This window comes from Nomia melanderi, chromosome 1 (assembly GCF_051020985.1).
Source record: "Nomia melanderi isolate GNS246 chromosome 1, iyNomMela1, whole genome shotgun sequence".
NCBI lineage: Eukaryota > Metazoa > Arthropoda > Insecta > Hymenoptera > Halictidae > Nomia > Nomia melanderi.
In genome coordinates, this window is record NC_134999.1 from 36059733 (window position 1) to 36076987 (window position 17255).

Sequence of the window (17255 nt, forward strand, 5' to 3'; positions counted from 1 at the left end):
GGAGAGGAAGAGAGAGAGAGAAAGAGAGAGAGAGAGAGAGAGAGAGAGAGAGAGAGAGAGAGAGGGTAGAGTAGAGTAGGGCAGAGGTGCACGAGTTAATAAAACTGTTTCCTATCGATTTTTGAGCTACCTCGCAGGACTCGTTGCAGTAAAATTTCCTTGAGCATTACGGATTGCGAGGGTGATTGGAATACAAAGGAGGCTTTTCTATCGCGAGTTCATTGAAGGGGCAATTTTTTCCAAGCAACAAAAGGATATTTCCTCGTGCAGCCCTTTGTCGAGAAATGATTCAACGTTATTAGCGCATATTATATGAAACTGTAACCTTTCGCTGTTATAGTATTACTCGCGGAACGATGGATTTCGCTAATTGCGCTTTTCACGAATCAGAAATGTGAACGAGGTCGGCGCGCAACGAATTGTACATTTCAATCGTTTACAGAGAAGGACTGAACTTAGATTTCATCCGACTTTCAGTTAAATTTAAATCGAAATATCTTGAAACTAGGGTTAACTGGAGATACGAATATCCAGTTTAGCGAGCATCTAAACATTTGGTTTAATTAAAGATTCGAACGATGTTAAATTTAGGTTACATCCGTTCTAAACTTATGCCAGATCGTCGCCGAGCCAAGTTTTCGGCATGACAAACCGTTACAGTTGAAATCGACAGAGGAAATGAATGAAATTCCGAAAACATTCACTCTTTTCAAGTGCGCGAGAGTTACGAGCATCCAAAGGGAATCACCGAGCATCCTAGAATATCGATGAGACCGAATTACGTTCGTTTCGCGTGAGTCCCGCCGGATTACAGCGCCTTAAACTCTTTACGGCTGATTGGAGTCGAAGCGACGATATCATTAAGCGAGCGTCCAGTAAAAGCTGGGTCCCGGAGCCGCGTTGTCCTAAAGGCCGCCTATAAAACTGATCCGAGACGTTCGACCCTTAACGACAGCCTATAGACGCATTACGGCCGACAAAGCGGCGATTACGATGCCCCGAGGACGTCGAATCCTCACCTTTATTGTTCCGCCTTTTAATCCGTGCGAAACGCAAACAAAATTGATGATTAATTTCATCTGGGAAATTCTATTTATACCTATAATCCCGTCCAGTAATCAAATTAATCCGAACGGAACGCAAACGAGATTAATTCCATTGAACAATCCTATTTCTACCTATAATTCTACCCAGCGGCCGATTTAATCTAAACGAAACGCGGACAAAGTAAATAAGCACTCCGATCTAAAAGTACCATTATACTCCGATCTTTGATTCTATCCGATAACTAATTGAATCCAAACGCGACGCGATAAAAGTAATAAATACTCTAATAATATCTAATAATTCCGTCTAAATTGGCCCGATCGAAACGAAAAGCAAACAGAATTCAATCGGCAGGTTATCGAGGAAAGAACTTTATCCGAGGGACAAAATACCGTCCGTACTCACCGGTTCTCACCATCACGTTCAGCAGGATGGACAATAGGATGGTGGTGGCCCGGTACCCGTGTATTATGATCATCAGCCACCTCGATACGCTGAATCCCGCGTCGTGCCATAGACCGGTGCCCTCGTGTACCATATTTTTCCGGCTGGCCGTTTCTCGCCCGCCTTGCCACCGATTGCCTCCTCGTCGCCCGGCCTCATTCACCGTCGTTCACCAGCCCGAACGCGGAGCCCAGGGTTAAACCAGTTCGCGCCTCGGGGTTTATCGGCGATCGAAAAGCGTCGTCGAGCCAAGGCTTTCTCCTTACGTGCGCTCCGCGCGAGCTCCGCTCTGTAAAACGTCCTCGCTTGAGAAAGAGCCGCCGCCGCCGGCAGCAAAAAGAATATAAGAAAAAAAAAACGAAAGAAAGAAAGAAAGGAGAAGAAAAAAGTAAAAGGAGCGGAAGCAGCAAAATCAAAAGAAAAATGGGCAGGAAAAAGGCAAAACAACAGACACGTAAATCTTTTCTAGGTTCGCGGTCTTGTCCGCGGGGGTGTGCACCGTTGCCGCCTGGACCGCCGCCTCGGCGGTCAGATTGATTAGTGTACCGTCGGTTAGAAGGAAAAGTTTCTAGTTGCCGTGGAAACCCGGCGCAAGCCGAGAGCTAAAAGATCCTCGCGTACCAGCGGCAACTTAGCGAGATCAATCCGGCTAGCAGATATTGCACGAGTTATGGAGTTTCCTCCGGCGGCGCGGCGAACCGTTTCCGCGGAACGCTTTCCCTCCGCTTCCCTCTTCGTCGTCTCCGGTAACTATCATTAAAGGCGAATAGAAAGTTGCGCCTCTCAGTGTTCATTCCAGCCGGCCCTGGGGAATCAGTTCCAGGGACAGGCTCGTACCGCGACGTCTTCGGCAACGTCGTTCAACGACGGAACCCAGTTTCCTGTGTCTTATCGAGATCGAGGAGCCAAGGTATAGGTCACCGAACGCTCTTCAAGCGTTGGCAAGTTGCTCTCCGCGGCCCCGAAGTCGCTATTGTTCCACGGCTATAGATTACGCCTCTCCCTCTCTCTCTCTCTCTCTCTCTCTCTCTCTCCCTCTCTCTCGGCGAACGTTCGAGACACTGGCTCCCTCCACCCGCTCCCTTCCGACCCGGTCTCCCACGAACGACGACGGACGCGTCGTCGGAAGAACGAGCCGTAAGATACACGTGTCGAGACATTCCGTCGACGCGAGCTTCTGTCCTTCCCGGTTCCGAGATACCGTTGAAGTTCCGCGGACGCGGAGGATGCCGCGGCGGAGCCTCTCGACGATATCCTTTCGCAGTAAAGTTAATGGCGTGCCTCCGGCGAAAGGACTCCCCTCCCCCTCCCCTCGCCCCGTTGGTTACCCCCGCGCGCCTCTCCCCGATTCAGCCTCATTCACGGTTGCGCCGGGCACACGTTTCCCTTCCCTGCACGTTATCAGAAATACAGGACGCTCCGGGCCATTGAAACGGAACGTTCTCTTTCTCGAGTGGCTTTCAGCGTTCCCCGCCGGTCCACAGCCAAAGGCTACTTCCCGCTGGAAAAGCTCTGATTCTCTTTCTCCCGAGCATCCGGGACGCAGGGAGCGAGGAAGATAGAGGACCCGAAACACAAGCGCAGAGACACTGGCCAGGAAACATCCCAGCCCCGGCCAGCTTCAAGACTTTTCCACGTTCGTTCCGTGCCGCTAACGGCGCTCGCCCCGTTGCTTTTAGACCGGGCGTATAAAGAGCTCGTCCGCTTAATTTCCACCGTTAATATTATCTTAGGCTAGACCGCGTCGTCGATTCGTGGCGCCGACTTCAATGCTCGTCCCCGTTCCGCGGGGTCACCGTTGAATTTAGCCATCGGTTGCCCCGGCTGCATTAACAGAGATAACGACGACGGGACCGCACACGCCGGCGCTTCGTCCTTTTTAATTGGAGACACCGTCAACGGTTGAAGAGGGGAACCTCTGGTGTCCTTTGATCCAGTTCCCAGGAGGCTACAGTCCGATGCAACCGGAGACAGCGATCGTTACGCGACACGGTTAATATTTCGCAGTGCACCCTTGTCTCCGTTACTTCGTCCCGTTGCCTCATTTGCAAATATCCTGACCGCTGCGAATGCGACTGTCCTCGCGTTAACGCTTCGGCAGCGTTCTTCCGAGCTTTTCCGGCGTCTCCGTGATTCCGGGCAACCCCTATCGTCGCCGGTAACACGACGCACGACGTCTACGAGGCGGTTGTAAACGTACAAGCGCGACACGTCGGATAAACGAGGCGGGATTCGACGGAGACCGCCTGGTTTGTGGATATTGTGCAAGTTTGCGGAATGCTGCGGCTACCGCTCGTCGTCTTCTGGGTTCCAGCGTACGTAACGCGCCTCGGGCTGCCTCCTCTCTAGCCCCGCGACCCGCCTGGAACGTCCAGCTGCGTACACACACGATGCTTAAGGAGGGTTGGAGGTCGGTGGCGCGACACACGCTCCGGTAATGTCTTCGTGGAAGGATCCGGTGGCGGTTAACTCGCCCCTTTGAGGTATTTGAGCCGTCCCCGGCGGCTGGTATCCGCGCGGAACAAGGGTTGGGGCTAGGGTGCGGTTCGGGGGAGGACGGATCCGAAGCCCAGACGCTTCAGGGATTACGGATGACTCGGTTCCTTAAGGGGCACCGCCTGAGATTCGAGGGAAGTGGATACAGTTCGGCGGCCAGCCGGCGAATAACCCGGCCGCGACGAGCGTTCTCGTGAAGCGTTCACGGTAAAGCTCCTTTTTTGTTCAAATCTGGCGTCGAAATCGCGCGGAACCGGCGCGCCAGCCGGCCCGGCGCGGCGGATGAAACGAAACAGGACCGGTTAAGCGAGCCTCGTTACCAGGAGAGGTACGCTTCCTCTTTTTCCCCTCTATCAGCCTAATGAAATTCTACGGAGAATTCCGGCCGCGCTCGCTTTTGCGCCGACGTTTTCGAATACCGGCCGCGCGAAAGACTGCCGTAGTAACCCGGGAATTAATTTACCGCGCGAAACCTTATGGGACGGATGAGCAGCGCTTTTAAAGGGAGATTACGGGTTTAATGAAGGGTGAGCACTTCGTCGCTCGCGATTACGGTTTCTTAATGTATAAGCGGGGTTTTTAATTATTTCTTTAGACCCCGTTGTAAGCTCGCCGCTGGCCAACGCTATTTCGTAGTGGGCGTGGTTTTTTCTCGAGAGAGAGAGAGAGAGAGAGAGAGAGAACTCCGCCGGTGAATCGCCAGCAGAGGAATGCATGGAAACGAACCGTTGGTCGGTCATAGGCCAATGAATCGCGCCTGTGGCTACGCGAAAGCGCGTATTACCTCGAAAAACCGTGCGATCGTTGCGTCGGTACAAACATTTAGGTTATCGCGAATTTCACGTTTTCACGGGCTACCTTTCAGCAAATATCGCGCGGCCGCAATTGTGCGACTGATTGCATTCTGCGTGGAGCTCGTGTCGGTTTACTAGACGAAATTCGATTGAGCGGGGCGTGTTTACGTGTGTATACCAGTGTCTGTGTTCGCCGAGCGTTAACGTGTCGGGCGACCTGGGGGATAATAAAGCGTGAATTTTCGGGTTGCGAAATAATTCCCGGCGAATCTGTTACAGCCGCGACAGCTTCCCTCGAATTAGAGGCTACCCTGGAAGGACAAACGGTTCGACCATGGAACGCGGCCGTGAATGCCGGCGAACCCCCCTTACAAGCGAAGTTATCCAACTAAGACCTAACTAATTGTAACACCTGTAGTATGAACACGTGTAGTATAAACAACTGAGGAATATTTGATCGAACCGAGATTGAATCCAGACCTGCCCAACAGTATCCATTGTGACTACGTCGGAGTCAAGCCTAATACATTGCAAGTTTCGTCAAAAGGCTTGACTCACTCTGTTTACACACAGTTTCATAATCTGTTGAATTTCCAGGTTCTATAACGTCTCTTATTAATTACTATATGAGCCAGGTCTCGATCTCGGTTCGATCAAATATTCCTGAGTTGTTTATAATATGTGTCTTTACTCGACGAATCCCGACCTGATCCCGTTTCTATCTCGCTATACCTTTATCCATCGAAAAGAATAGACGAGTAAAGAACTTTCCACTGCTCGTGCGTTTCGCGGCTTTCACCGGCGACGTGACGCGACGCGGGAATCGCAGCCGCCAGGTTGGTGAAACGACGAGTGAGAATCGCGAGTGCGTTCGCGTGATATCTCCTCTATTCCTCCCCAACGACGATTCATCGGAGAAGGACTCTTCGGCAGGAGTGGCAGTCGCGCAAAATTCCGACTCGCTTAGACGGCGGTCGGGAAAGCGACGACAGAGGAGGCATTTATTAAAAGATCATCACTTATCAGGAGACCCTCGAGGGCGAACGAATCGCTGCGCGACGAGGAGGAAGAGAGAGAAAACGCGCGGGAGAGAGGCCGTAGAGCGAGCCAGCCACGCTTCCGCGATACGTTCGTGAAAAGCTCGCTTTTCCTCGGCCACGAGTGCCTCTCCTTCTATCTTTACTACGCGGAGCGTTAAGCTCCCGGAAGACGGCGCGAAATTTAACGAGCGACTGAGGTCGCGGTCGGGCCGAGGCAATAAAAAAGATGAGGAAAAACGAGGCTGAGGCAAACGGGATATAAACGATGATGTGGCCGCGCTGGGAAACGCCCGGGGAACGACCAAACCCGACGGAAATATTAACGATAAGCTTGAAACGGAATGGATACGGGATACGCGGCGGGAATGCCGAGTTATTGGCAACCGTACGCGTTCGACCAGGAATGCATCCGGCCGACCCGCCGCGAAGTGTGTATGTTTTATTATTAAACTAACGGCTAATAAACAGTTTCGAGCGCGATATAAACCAATACGCACGTACGAACAATTATGTACGTTAATTAAACCGCGCGATTTCAGTTGTTCAGACGGTCGCGAATAGAAATGTTGATTCCCACGCTCTGTTCGCCGCGCAGCGCCCCGGCGACAAAATATTTAGAATGATTTTTCGAATTAAAACGAAATTACACCGCGCCGCAGATTTCGATCCCCGGGGTTCGTTAATTCCGGCGACGGCTGCTGAAAATCGTAGTACCCGTTTTTCCTACGCTCCCGGTATTTACTATTTAGTTAACTCGATTATTCAAAGAGAATTTTAATACACCCTCTCGCGCTGTATTTCGAATTAAATTTCGTTATTTCCCTTGCAACCGTTACATTTGGTCCCGTTAACCGAGAAAGACAAACAAACTCGTATTTCATATTCCTCCGTGATTCCCATTGCTTGTTTATTCACCGAAATTTAACACTGTTGCGTCAAAGAAAATAGAAACAAAAAACGCGCACAACGGGGGAAAAAAGCAACAGGAAGCCCTGGATTCGCGAGGATAAAACCGGTTCTCGAAAACTTTCGACGCCCCGGTCGAAAATACCCGCTCGAAAACAGCGAATTCCACTCGCGGCCCGTTAGGAAACGCAGCGGAGCGGTGCGCTTCGAATAACGGGCAACTCAAACATCGTTCACCCCGGCGAGTACAACTGCCATACTCCGGAACAGTGTAAACTAATCGTCGGCGACGATGAGAACTAACAGTCCTCCGTCCCGAAAGACAGTCGGGATAGCGTGCTTCCTTCCGGATCCCGGTTGCTCCCGGTAATCGCATCGAGGATTCCTCTATTCCGCGAACGGAATCGGGGAAACCGTTCCCTGTTCTATTACTCGAAAGTCGCGAGCAAGCAGTCGGTTCGGATCGGATCGGATCGGATCGGGTCGCGTGTCCCCTTGAATGCTTAATCGCGAAGTCACGAGGGAACGGAAGCGAGGTGGCCACGCATCGGCGGGAAATATGGTGGATTAAGGATTTAAGATCAGCAGCGGTGGATGAAGGGTTGACCGACTTTATGAATACTAATTGGTAACTAGCGTACGACATTCGCCGGTTGGAATTTATCGGGTTTATCGGACGCGAACCCGCCCCCGTTCCGACCTTCTTCGCCCCGCATCCAGAGACTCGAGTGGGGCTCATTGAAAAGGAGCATCATTCGCCGCGCAGCGGGATCGGCTCTGTAGAGGGACGACGAAAAACTTAATACGGCAAGAAGGGAGTCCGCATTATGTAAAGAAGACTCCGGAGGAGTCGACCGCTGAATAATGTAGATCCAGCCGCCCCTGTATCCTTTGCCCGGCCGCCGAGCGGTTCCCCTCTTCGCCGTCGCGTAAACACGTATCGTTCGAAACGTGAACGGGATGGAACGGGCCTGGCCTGGATTTGGCATCCGTACTTGGTAATTAAGTTCACCACCGTTGGTGTGCAGCCGCCTCCGACCACCCCCTAAAGCTCGTTCCATCCAGCTCCCTTTCCGATCTATGTCTCGTGAAACACGAAATTGCGCCATCCGCCGGGTGCCGATTAAAGTGCCGATAATCCGGGAGCATCGATTTAACCTATGGCTCCGTATCAATTATCGGGTCAATCGTCGTCGGATGCCACGTCCCATTTGGCCGGTTGACCGCCCAGAAGACATTTCGAATGAGAATCGTTGCCCTTTATAATCGGCCACCAGTCGCGGCCGGTACGGCGCCGTCGAGCCAGTTTTTCATCCCCCGTCGGATCAACGCGCCGTCGAATCGGTAATAGGATCGGTTAATTAAAAGAAATCTCTGTGTGAGTTCTTCTTATTCTTTCGGTGTTCAGCCTGATCCGTGGGTACACATTATACGGGGCACCAGATATCGATCCCGTATTACGTATGTGCATAATTCCGCGACGCGTGCACACACCAACCCCCTCAGGAGAAATTTTTCGCATTCGACGCCCGACCGAGAATTGATTGAACCCTCCTTGGGACGATTCGGCACCGACCCGATATTCCTCGCGGTGGGAATTAGACGATGCTGCTGGGTATAGGGATTCCTCTGGATAGACATCTTTCTGATTTAATCCTGGCAAACTCGTTGCTCGGGGGATAGATACATTGTCGATCGGGAAAGGTTACCGTCGCTGGTCGAAGAATACTAAGGAGATTGTGGTGCTCTATTTTCCGTCTAGCGATATCGTTGATTGAAACACAGAAACTTTGATTTTAATCTGTCTTCATCTGTTAATAAAGGAAAGACACTCTTAACCCATTGACCTAGAACGTCGCGTCGGACTCGTGACGAAAATTTTAAACTGGACTTGAGAAACCCAAGTGTTCTTTATCTTTTTTCAATATAAATGAAATAATACTTTTTCCTGATAAACGATTAACGAAGCAATTGTATCGCATTTGAGAAAGTCATAGGGCAAGAGGTTGAACCACCAATTCATTTCAATTTATACACTTCCATCTAATTAGCTATTTATCAAGTAACTGAATGGCACGATAAAATCAATTGTTGTTTACGCTGAAAGTTCCCCCGAAAAAGGAAAGGGTGAGCAATTTAAAACGGAGCACCGATCCGCGCAATTGAAACGGGATTAACTCCCACAGGTAATTTTTCACAAGTTCGCGCGACAAATGCGTCCCGCCGGGAGCTCGAGGGTTAATAAACCTTCGAAAATCGTTTCGCGTATTCCTACGTGGCTCCGCGAACCCTCGTCCCCGTTCCCCATCGACGTATCCCCCTCGAATCGACGTTTCCCGGGGAAAAAAATTGAAACAGAGAAGCGATTACCCGAGCCGGCGAGCCTCATATCATAAAAGTTGCACGGAAAGAATCCGTAAAACGATTTCTGATCAAGTTTTCAGGGTGGAGCTGCACCGTCGCGGAGTTAATAAAACACTCGGGAGCCGAATCGCACGGTCGTTTCCATAAGGAACGTTTGTCGCGGCGCGGCGGCGTGGCGCTCAGAATATAAAGCTCCCGTGGAATAATTCTAAAGACGTTGCGCCTCGGAGAATATTCTCCGCGGGTATTAAGCGATGGATGCGCGTTCCGCGGTTATTAAATGGCCCGGCAAGTTTCGAATAAAAGCACGAGCAACGTTTTGTCTCCGGTTAAGAGAAAAATACTTCTCGCGACGAGCGTCTGGCGAAATCGAGGGGCAGAAACAAAGGGGAAAGGGGAACAGGGCTGAAAAGAAAGGAAACAAAAAGGTAAAACAGACGAACAAACGCGACAACGCCAAAAACCCGGGGACCACCTATCGCGATTTTTACGAGAAACTATTTCGAGAACGGAGCGTTTTACTGTTGATATTTCTTAAGCGGGGGAGGACGACTCGCGAGGAACAGCGGGGAACGACGTTTTATTAAAAATGCTTGGCGAACGTCTCCGCCCCCCCCCCCTACCCTGTTTCTTTGTTTCGGCGAGCTGGCCCTGCCCGCTTTTCCGTGCCCGCCCGCGTCGCTCGGGCAAAACTTTCCCCATTGTAATTTTATCTCATTAACCGCGCGTCGGCGAATGAACTGCGGACAAATTGCTCGGTGTATTTTCAATTCTCGAGAAGAACAGGAGCGGACGGGCTGCGTCGGGCCGCGATAAAACTCGCTAATGGGTCAATATTTATCCGTCCGTCGGTTATGTTATCGCGAGCCGGTGCCACTCGTACTTCAATTATTTTCTGGCCAATTATTCCGTTTCGGAATTATCGCCGCGCTCGCGCCCCGTTCCGGCGGACACGTCCGCGGACCGTCAATGTTGCATTTTCGCGGAGCGGCGCGGCGCGGCGCGGCGCGGTCCCGGCCGTTTCTGGTAGAACGAGCCCGTATGCCTGGAAATTAGCTCGAATCTGCGCTCGATTCGGGGTCAACGGTTCGAAATTGCAATCAGGTCTGGCTTCATCGGGGTTTTCGGGCGATCGCGGGACAGAGACGCGAGCGGCGTGCGCGAAAAACAAACTAAAAAGAGCCGAGGAAAGTGGAGGCGAAGAGGACGCCGGTGCTCGCCGGATAAATAGAGCGCGGCGCGGGGACGAATAAAAATATGATTATTCGAAAAAGAGAAAAAGGGAAGACGCGGTGGTCGAGGGTGGAACGGAGCTCGTCGAATTTGGAAAATATTTTCGGTGTTCCCGACGCAAATGACGTACTTGCCGCTCTCCGCGCTCGCTCACAAAAGGTATTCACCGTGTCCTCTTTCCATTTCTAAACACACTTCGCGCCTGGTGGCTGTCGGAGGAAAAATGAGGAAATACCAGTTCCACGATCGCGTGACAGCCTCGTTTTTCCGATCCCCGTCGGCTTGTACATCTTTTTTATCCAGTTTAGTAGCGCAAAGTATTGAATCCTTCTAACGATACGTGCGTATTTGCGGCGTGTTTGTACATAAAAATATCAAACGACCGTCTATCGCAGTGTGGAGGAGACACGAAACAAATACATATATATATGCGTATGTATAGAGTGCGGCGTGCTGTGTGTGTGGGTGTGTATATATATAAACATATATTGCCGCGGAACTCGTTCATCACCATCGACGGCGGTTATCGATCATCGAGGAGAAACGTGGGGACCGGAGAAGAAAGCAATCAACGGGGACATTCGATCTGTCTCCCACTGACAAAGCGTACACTGGTCCTGTGTCAGCGACAAACGCGCGTGCCACGGTGCTAACAGCAATGAAATCCTCCGCGAATGGACCCTTTAACCGAAGTTAAACGATAGGACGTAAATCAAGCAAACTTTCGACCGCTGGGGGGAACGATATTTACCGCGCGACACTCCGGAGAGGTGCGCAGGAATAAAGAAAAAGGAAAAAACGGGCGAACCAGGTTGGCCGAGCAGGAGGTGGAGAGTGGCGGTCAACGGGAGGGAAGAATTCGGCCGACTGCTCCCATTGGAAACTAATTTCACCCCTCGAAAATCTCGTTTCCTAATCCTTCGCCGAATTTTCGAGCGCTCATTAACGGAAACTACGTTTCACGCGTTCTATCGGGTGGCCCCGGCATTTAATTACATGTTTACAAACTAGTGTTTGCGATGAGATTCGAATCGAGGCTGGGTTCAGAGAGATTCCAGGAGCAGCGGGAGAGTGGAAGGCGTAGCTTTCGTGTTTTGTGGCCGCAAGGATTCGTTTCCGACGTTACAAACAGGCAGGCTTCCGGTCCCGAATAAATTTCACCCTCGTATTCGTCGCCGCGCCAAGTGGTTTCACCTATTCGCGACGAATGACGTAGCTGCGCGACCGAGGCTTTACCGGAATTTCAACTTCATACCGATCGTTCCCGCGAAAGGCGTATTGCTGGGTAAAAAGTTTACGTAAATCGAAGTTTTGCAATGGCGTCGTGTTTCTGACCCTGGAACTACTAAGCAAACAAACTGTCTTGTTCTTATCGCTTTAAACGAATTACCCGAGTAGACTTATTAAGATTCTGATCGAACTATGTTTCAGTTCGTGTACCGTAAAATCAACTTATTTAATAGTTCCCGAGAAAATATTTCGCGTATTTTTGCAAATTAAGTGATCAGGCTAGATCATTTTGACCTATTTCATAGTTCCAGCGTTAATGTTGTTTATCACTCCAGCGTTCAGATCCAAACGACACACGACAGTTCCCGTCGCGGACGCGTTGATCGCCCGTCCTTTGTGCACCACCCACGGCCGAAGTATGATTTTATTGTTGAACAATTATCGGCGAGACACGTTAAAACAACGGGTGGTCAATTAAAGCAATCGGCCGCGCCCCCGGTACGGGCGAAATTAATGCGCGGAATGAAATTCCTGGTAACGGCGGATTTATCGGATTGTAATCACCGCAATTATCGCGGTTTAATTACCCGGCCGTACGGCGGCGATTCTTCCGCGGCGGTACCAGCGAGAAATAAGGCTAGCTTTTCACGCGGCGACGGGCCGGGAGTGGCTAACGACGGCGACAAGAAAGTTCCAAGTGCGAGTTACCATTATCGTGCACGAAAAAACAGAATTAACGAGTCTCCCGCGCGTTTCCTTTTCTCTTTCCCCTCCCCTCCTCGTTCCCGCCTTCAAGATCGAGCTTTTCAACGAGTGGAGAACGCGCCGCTAAGATTTTCCAGCTGCAAACCGCGTGTCGACGTTAGAAATACACGGATTTCCATCTCCGCTCGGCTCCCGGTGACAACGAAATCCTTAAGCCTCGAATTCTCCTCCGTACCGGGCGATTTCTAGGGTATCGATTTGGTAGAATCGCGAGCAACGGCTCAACGAATTACCGGCTGGAATTATCCTCTCCGTTAAACCGACTGATTGCTCAAGACGACAGGAGAGAGACCAGTCGGCAGCGTTGAAAATTCGTGTCGCGACGAAATTCGGTTTCCACGGGAGTTAAAGCGAGCTTCGCGCTACCGAGTGGCGCGTCTGCGGCAGTGTCTAACGCGGTTACCACGAACGGCAAAGCAAATTCGCGAAATTTCGTTAGACGCGTCGCTGCGAGTTACGTTAGCTGCGGGCCAAAAGGCAAAGGGAAAGATCCGCGCGTCCGTGGCTCCCTTCCGGTCCCTTTTTTCACGCGAAGAACGCCCGTCGCTCCGGGAGAATTCAAGTAGATACGGACGCCGCTGCACAGACAGACGGCCCCGTACAATACGTCCGTGGAAGCTCCGCGGCGGCGGCAGCGGGGGCGGTGGCGACAAGGGAAAAAAAGGAACGCGTGTATTGAATGCATACCGAATGAGCCGCCCGGCCGTAAAAAACCGGAGACCACAAAGGCAGGAAGAATAAAAAAAAAGAGGAGAGCGGGGGCGAGGGGCGGAGAGAGAGAGAAAAGGTGGGAAATATATTCAACGAATCACGAGGTTATCCGAGTCATAAATTCGTCGACGTTTCCGCGATGCTATTGACTCGTTCGGGAAGCTATTTCTCTGTTGTTCGAGCAGTGACAGTCGCCAGCTTCCGGTTGGACGTTCGCTACTTCCACAAAAAGCGAGTACTACGCGGCGGAAAAACGGGGAAACGCGGGTGACAGGGTGAAGGTGAAACGGGGGAGGAAATTCGTGGCGAGCGAAGCACTTACGTGTCGTCGCGGCATTCCGCGGCGTCGATGGATCGCTAGATCGTCGTCACGGTCGTCGGACGGGCGAGCCGTTGACATCCCGCCGATAAGTTGTCGCCGCCGGGTTTAACGATCCCCGAAGTTCACCGCGTCGTCCGTGGAACGTATCATTTCCCAGCCCGCTCCGCCGTCGAACTTCACGCCCCGAGCGAACGCCACGCGGCCACTCCGTCTAATGACGTTCGAAGGATCATTAAACTGCGACTGCACGCTAATTAACCGTGGACGAACGTCCCGGAGGCGAGAGGGAGCGGTAACGAGGTCGCCGTCGCGCGGATAGATCGATATCCGGCTCCCCGATCGATCGACGATCCGTCGACGAAACTAAATACTCCTGCCGAGAGAATATATCTCTTACATCCTCACTGGCCGTGGTCGGCGGTCGAAATGAAAAGAAAGAGAATTGGGGGATAGATGGGAAGACGGTAGAGTAGAAATGCGCCCGGCGGTGTCGAACGGGCGCGCGCGTTCGAGAAATGTTCACGTCGATCCGCGTGAAAAAAATCGCTGACAAAAGGACGCGAGAGCCGCGCAGATTCGACGTCGAACTCGTCGTGAATTGCACTGGCCGGTTCAGCCCTTTGCCGAGTCGTAGGGGTGGCAGCGAAAGCGTCCGAGGGGAAGGGATATGACACGCTGGAGGAGGGAAACGCGGAGAGAGGCGGCGTAGAGGGAGAACGTCGGAGCGACGGAGAGGGGGAACAGAAGCGACGAGAGCGAGGGAGAAGCTGGTCGCCACCGAGTGGAAAGAGGGGTGCGACGCTGAGGAAGGAGAGGATGGAAAAGAGGAGAGGACATATACCTAGCAGCAGCATCCACAGCGCTGAAAACCACCGTGGCACATTCCGCGGGGCTCCCACGAGAGGAGAGCAAGAGGGAGCACCAGGGAGAGGAGAGGAACTGTCGAGAAAGAGAGAAAGCTGAGAGATCCGGTGGCCTCTACGAAATTAAAACAAAAAGCGTGGGGAAACACATCGTGTCGTTCGAAACGGACTGGCACACACGACGTCACTCACTCTCTCTCTCTCTCTCTCTCTCTCTCTCTCTCTCTCTCTCTCTCTCTCTCTCTCTCTCTCGCTCTCTCCCTCCTCACGCCGCGTTTCACGCAGACCGGCGACGCCGACGTCGGCTGCTGTACCCCGATCCTCTTTTTTGCCTCTCCCTTGCCGCTGTTTTTCTTTTCGTCGTTTATTGCCGCGCGGTTCGGCGCGCGTACTAGTTCGAGGGCCGGGAAATTATAGAAACGTCCGCGCGAGAGCGCGCGCGGTACACGAGGAGCACGTGAATAAAGCATCGCGCGGCCGCGTTCGATCGTCCAACGGGTCGCGGCCCGCCAAAAGCCAGACCGGGTTCCGAGTGTTCCTTTAAAAATAGAGGGAACACCGTGGACGTCCGGCGATTTATCCCTGCTTTCCGGCGAGATTTATCCGAGCTCTTCGCCTCCAGCTCGACTCTCTCCCCCTTTTCCTCGCGGCTGTGACGCGAAGCCAGAAGGATAATACGTCGAGCGGGATAAGTAGCTGCGGATCCCGATAGTAATAAGTTCTCGTAACACCGGTCCAGCAAGGCCAGGACACCGCAGCCGCGAAGATCACCCGTATTTGTAACCGGTTTCCACCATTTGTCAGCGTTATTCCCACCTACGAACCGCCCGGCTCGCTTAACCGGTGGTTTATCGGGTGCCGGGCGCGATCGCGCTCGTATCGTTTAATTAGAAAACCCTTTCAAGCCACCCCGCCTGTCCCCTGTTCCGGTCGCCGCGAAAAACAAACCGGCGGTAAGGAGACGAGGCGTAAAGTGGCGCTCGGCACGGAGACGCCTATGCAATTACGCGCGGCGGTGCGCTTTAAATTTCCTCCGAAATTACCGGGCCGTGTTTCACGTCCCGCGCCGAGGGCAACCCCTAACTCCTGTCTCCCGCCCGGACGCCGTCGCCCCGCCCGCCGTATTTTTCCCTTAGGCTGTACTCGGTTTCTCGCCGCGGACATCCCCCTCCCACGGCGGGACCTCCGGTGGCGTTTTACGACCGCGCCTTTTGAAATAAAAACCGATCGAGTGAACGCGCCCGGGCCAAGCACTCCGCTCATCGGCCGTAGATTTATCACTCGGGCCACGGCTCTCTCTTTCAACGGCTCCGTCCGTGAATCGGTGCCGGTGGCTGGAGAGTAGCAATCGAAACGAAGGACGGGCTGATCGCGCGCGGCGAGAAAGAGGGACAGAGCGCGTGAGAAAGGGGGAGAAAGTCGAGCATGACATGCTCGCCGGCGGAGGCTGGCTGGCCCTCTAAAACGCGCGTACGCGGGGTGAGTTCGAAAAGAGGGAGGAGGAATGGCGAGAGGGTTAGAGCGAAGGGCAGAGGGACAGAGAAAAATCGAGAGACCGAGGCCGAGAGAGAGAGAGGAAAGTGGCCGAGGAACGCAGAGAGAAGGAGGGACTGAGAAATTGAGGGACAGAGGAGAAGAGACTGAGAAATTGAGGGAAAGAGAGGAAACGAGACTGTGAACTTGCGAAGAGGAGGAGAAAAAAGAGGAAGAACTTCAAAGACAAGGAGAGACAGAGAGGAGCAGAGGGAAAAGGAAAGAGGAAAGTTGAAAGAGAGAGAAAGAGAGTAAATGAAAGGTAGAGACGGTGTACAGGAACAGGTCTGCCTTGGCCTAGTCGACTCCGGTCACCGAAGGGAGGACGTGATTAATGATAAGCCGCCGCGATTCGAATTTCGTGGTAATACGATAGCTTGGATATTTTAAGGATAACCCAGGAGACACGCTCCTGGATATCTCGCCTGACGCAGGCGCCCCCGCGCCTCGCCGCCCCACCCAGTCTGCAGGAATCGTCACCAACACGAACACCGAAGACGCGGGGTCCACTGCACCGCGGAACGGGAGTATCCCAACCCTCTCCTGAATGTGTGCGCGTTTGTGTGCACGGGACACGGGATTGCACGTGGTCACGGGCCGCCGGTTGAATTTTATTAAGCAACGAGAGGGGTCGGTGACGTCTGTGGGGGAGGCGGTGCAAAACTGCGTGCACAGCCGCATTAATTCGACGATAATTTAGGAAAGTTTGCACCCGCGTGCTTTATTGCCGCGCCATTACGCGGGAAACGTCGCGGCCCTCCCTCTTTTTCGCTCCGTGAAATACGGGGGATTGAAATTCGTTCATCGATTAACCCTGGGTCACCGTTCTCTCGTCAAAATTATTATCGTACGTACGGATGCGTACGGAACAAGTGTTCGTCGATTGAATATAGTTGAGCGATCTAGAGTTGATAAAGGATTTAGTTTTATTTAGTTTCACTGAGATTCGATTGCCCGTTCTTACACGAAGCTTTTTATATTCCTGGGACATCCTGCGTGGAACATGTTCCCCGACAAGGGGTGTTTCTTAATTACAATGCTTCGAGGGGTGATTCCTACGATAAGTCCCGAGGGACGTGTTCTGCTCGTATAGACTCGGAATTTATATTCTAGGCTGCAACGGGACAGTGAAAAATGAGATTGTGATATTAGGAAGAAAGAATTCGCGATTGGCAGGGTGTCAACCGCAGGTTATAGCTTCTGACTGAATTGGCTATTCAAGACCACTATCATTAAGTAATGACAATAATTCTTTCCTGGGATAAAAGACTTTTGGAAGGCTTCAACCTTATTCGCACCCTGTTTTGCGAAGAAAACGGCACGCTATGGTATTTTACTGGGAACAACAGATGTTCGAACGATTTCAGCGATGCGTAGTAAAAGGCCGTTTTACGTGAAATAAGGGAATAAAATAACGATTCCTACGCTATGAGAAGGCTTCGACTGTTCGACGATCGCAGCCTTTGCTACGATAAAAACGGACACTGCCACGACCACCCCTCACGAC

The 17255-nt window shown here is 52.2% G+C and overlaps 1 protein-coding gene across 1 annotated transcript in view; it reads right to left on the bottom strand.

The window, feature by feature from the left end:
• Positions 1 to 13942, bottom strand: part of LOC116432723 (lachesin) — a 78301-nt gene extending 64359 nt beyond the window's left edge. Inside the window, exons 1-2 of the mRNA XM_076367572.1 lie at positions 13353 to 13942; positions 1453 to 1780 (exon numbers count right to left, since the gene is read on the bottom strand). Coding sequence (XP_076223687.1) covers positions 1453 to 1585 — 133 coding nt within the window. The 5' untranslated portion in view covers positions 1586 to 1780; positions 13353 to 13942. The remainder of the gene's footprint in view (positions 1 to 1452; positions 1781 to 13352) is intronic.
• Between the last annotated feature and the right edge of the window lie 3313 nt (positions 13943 to 17255).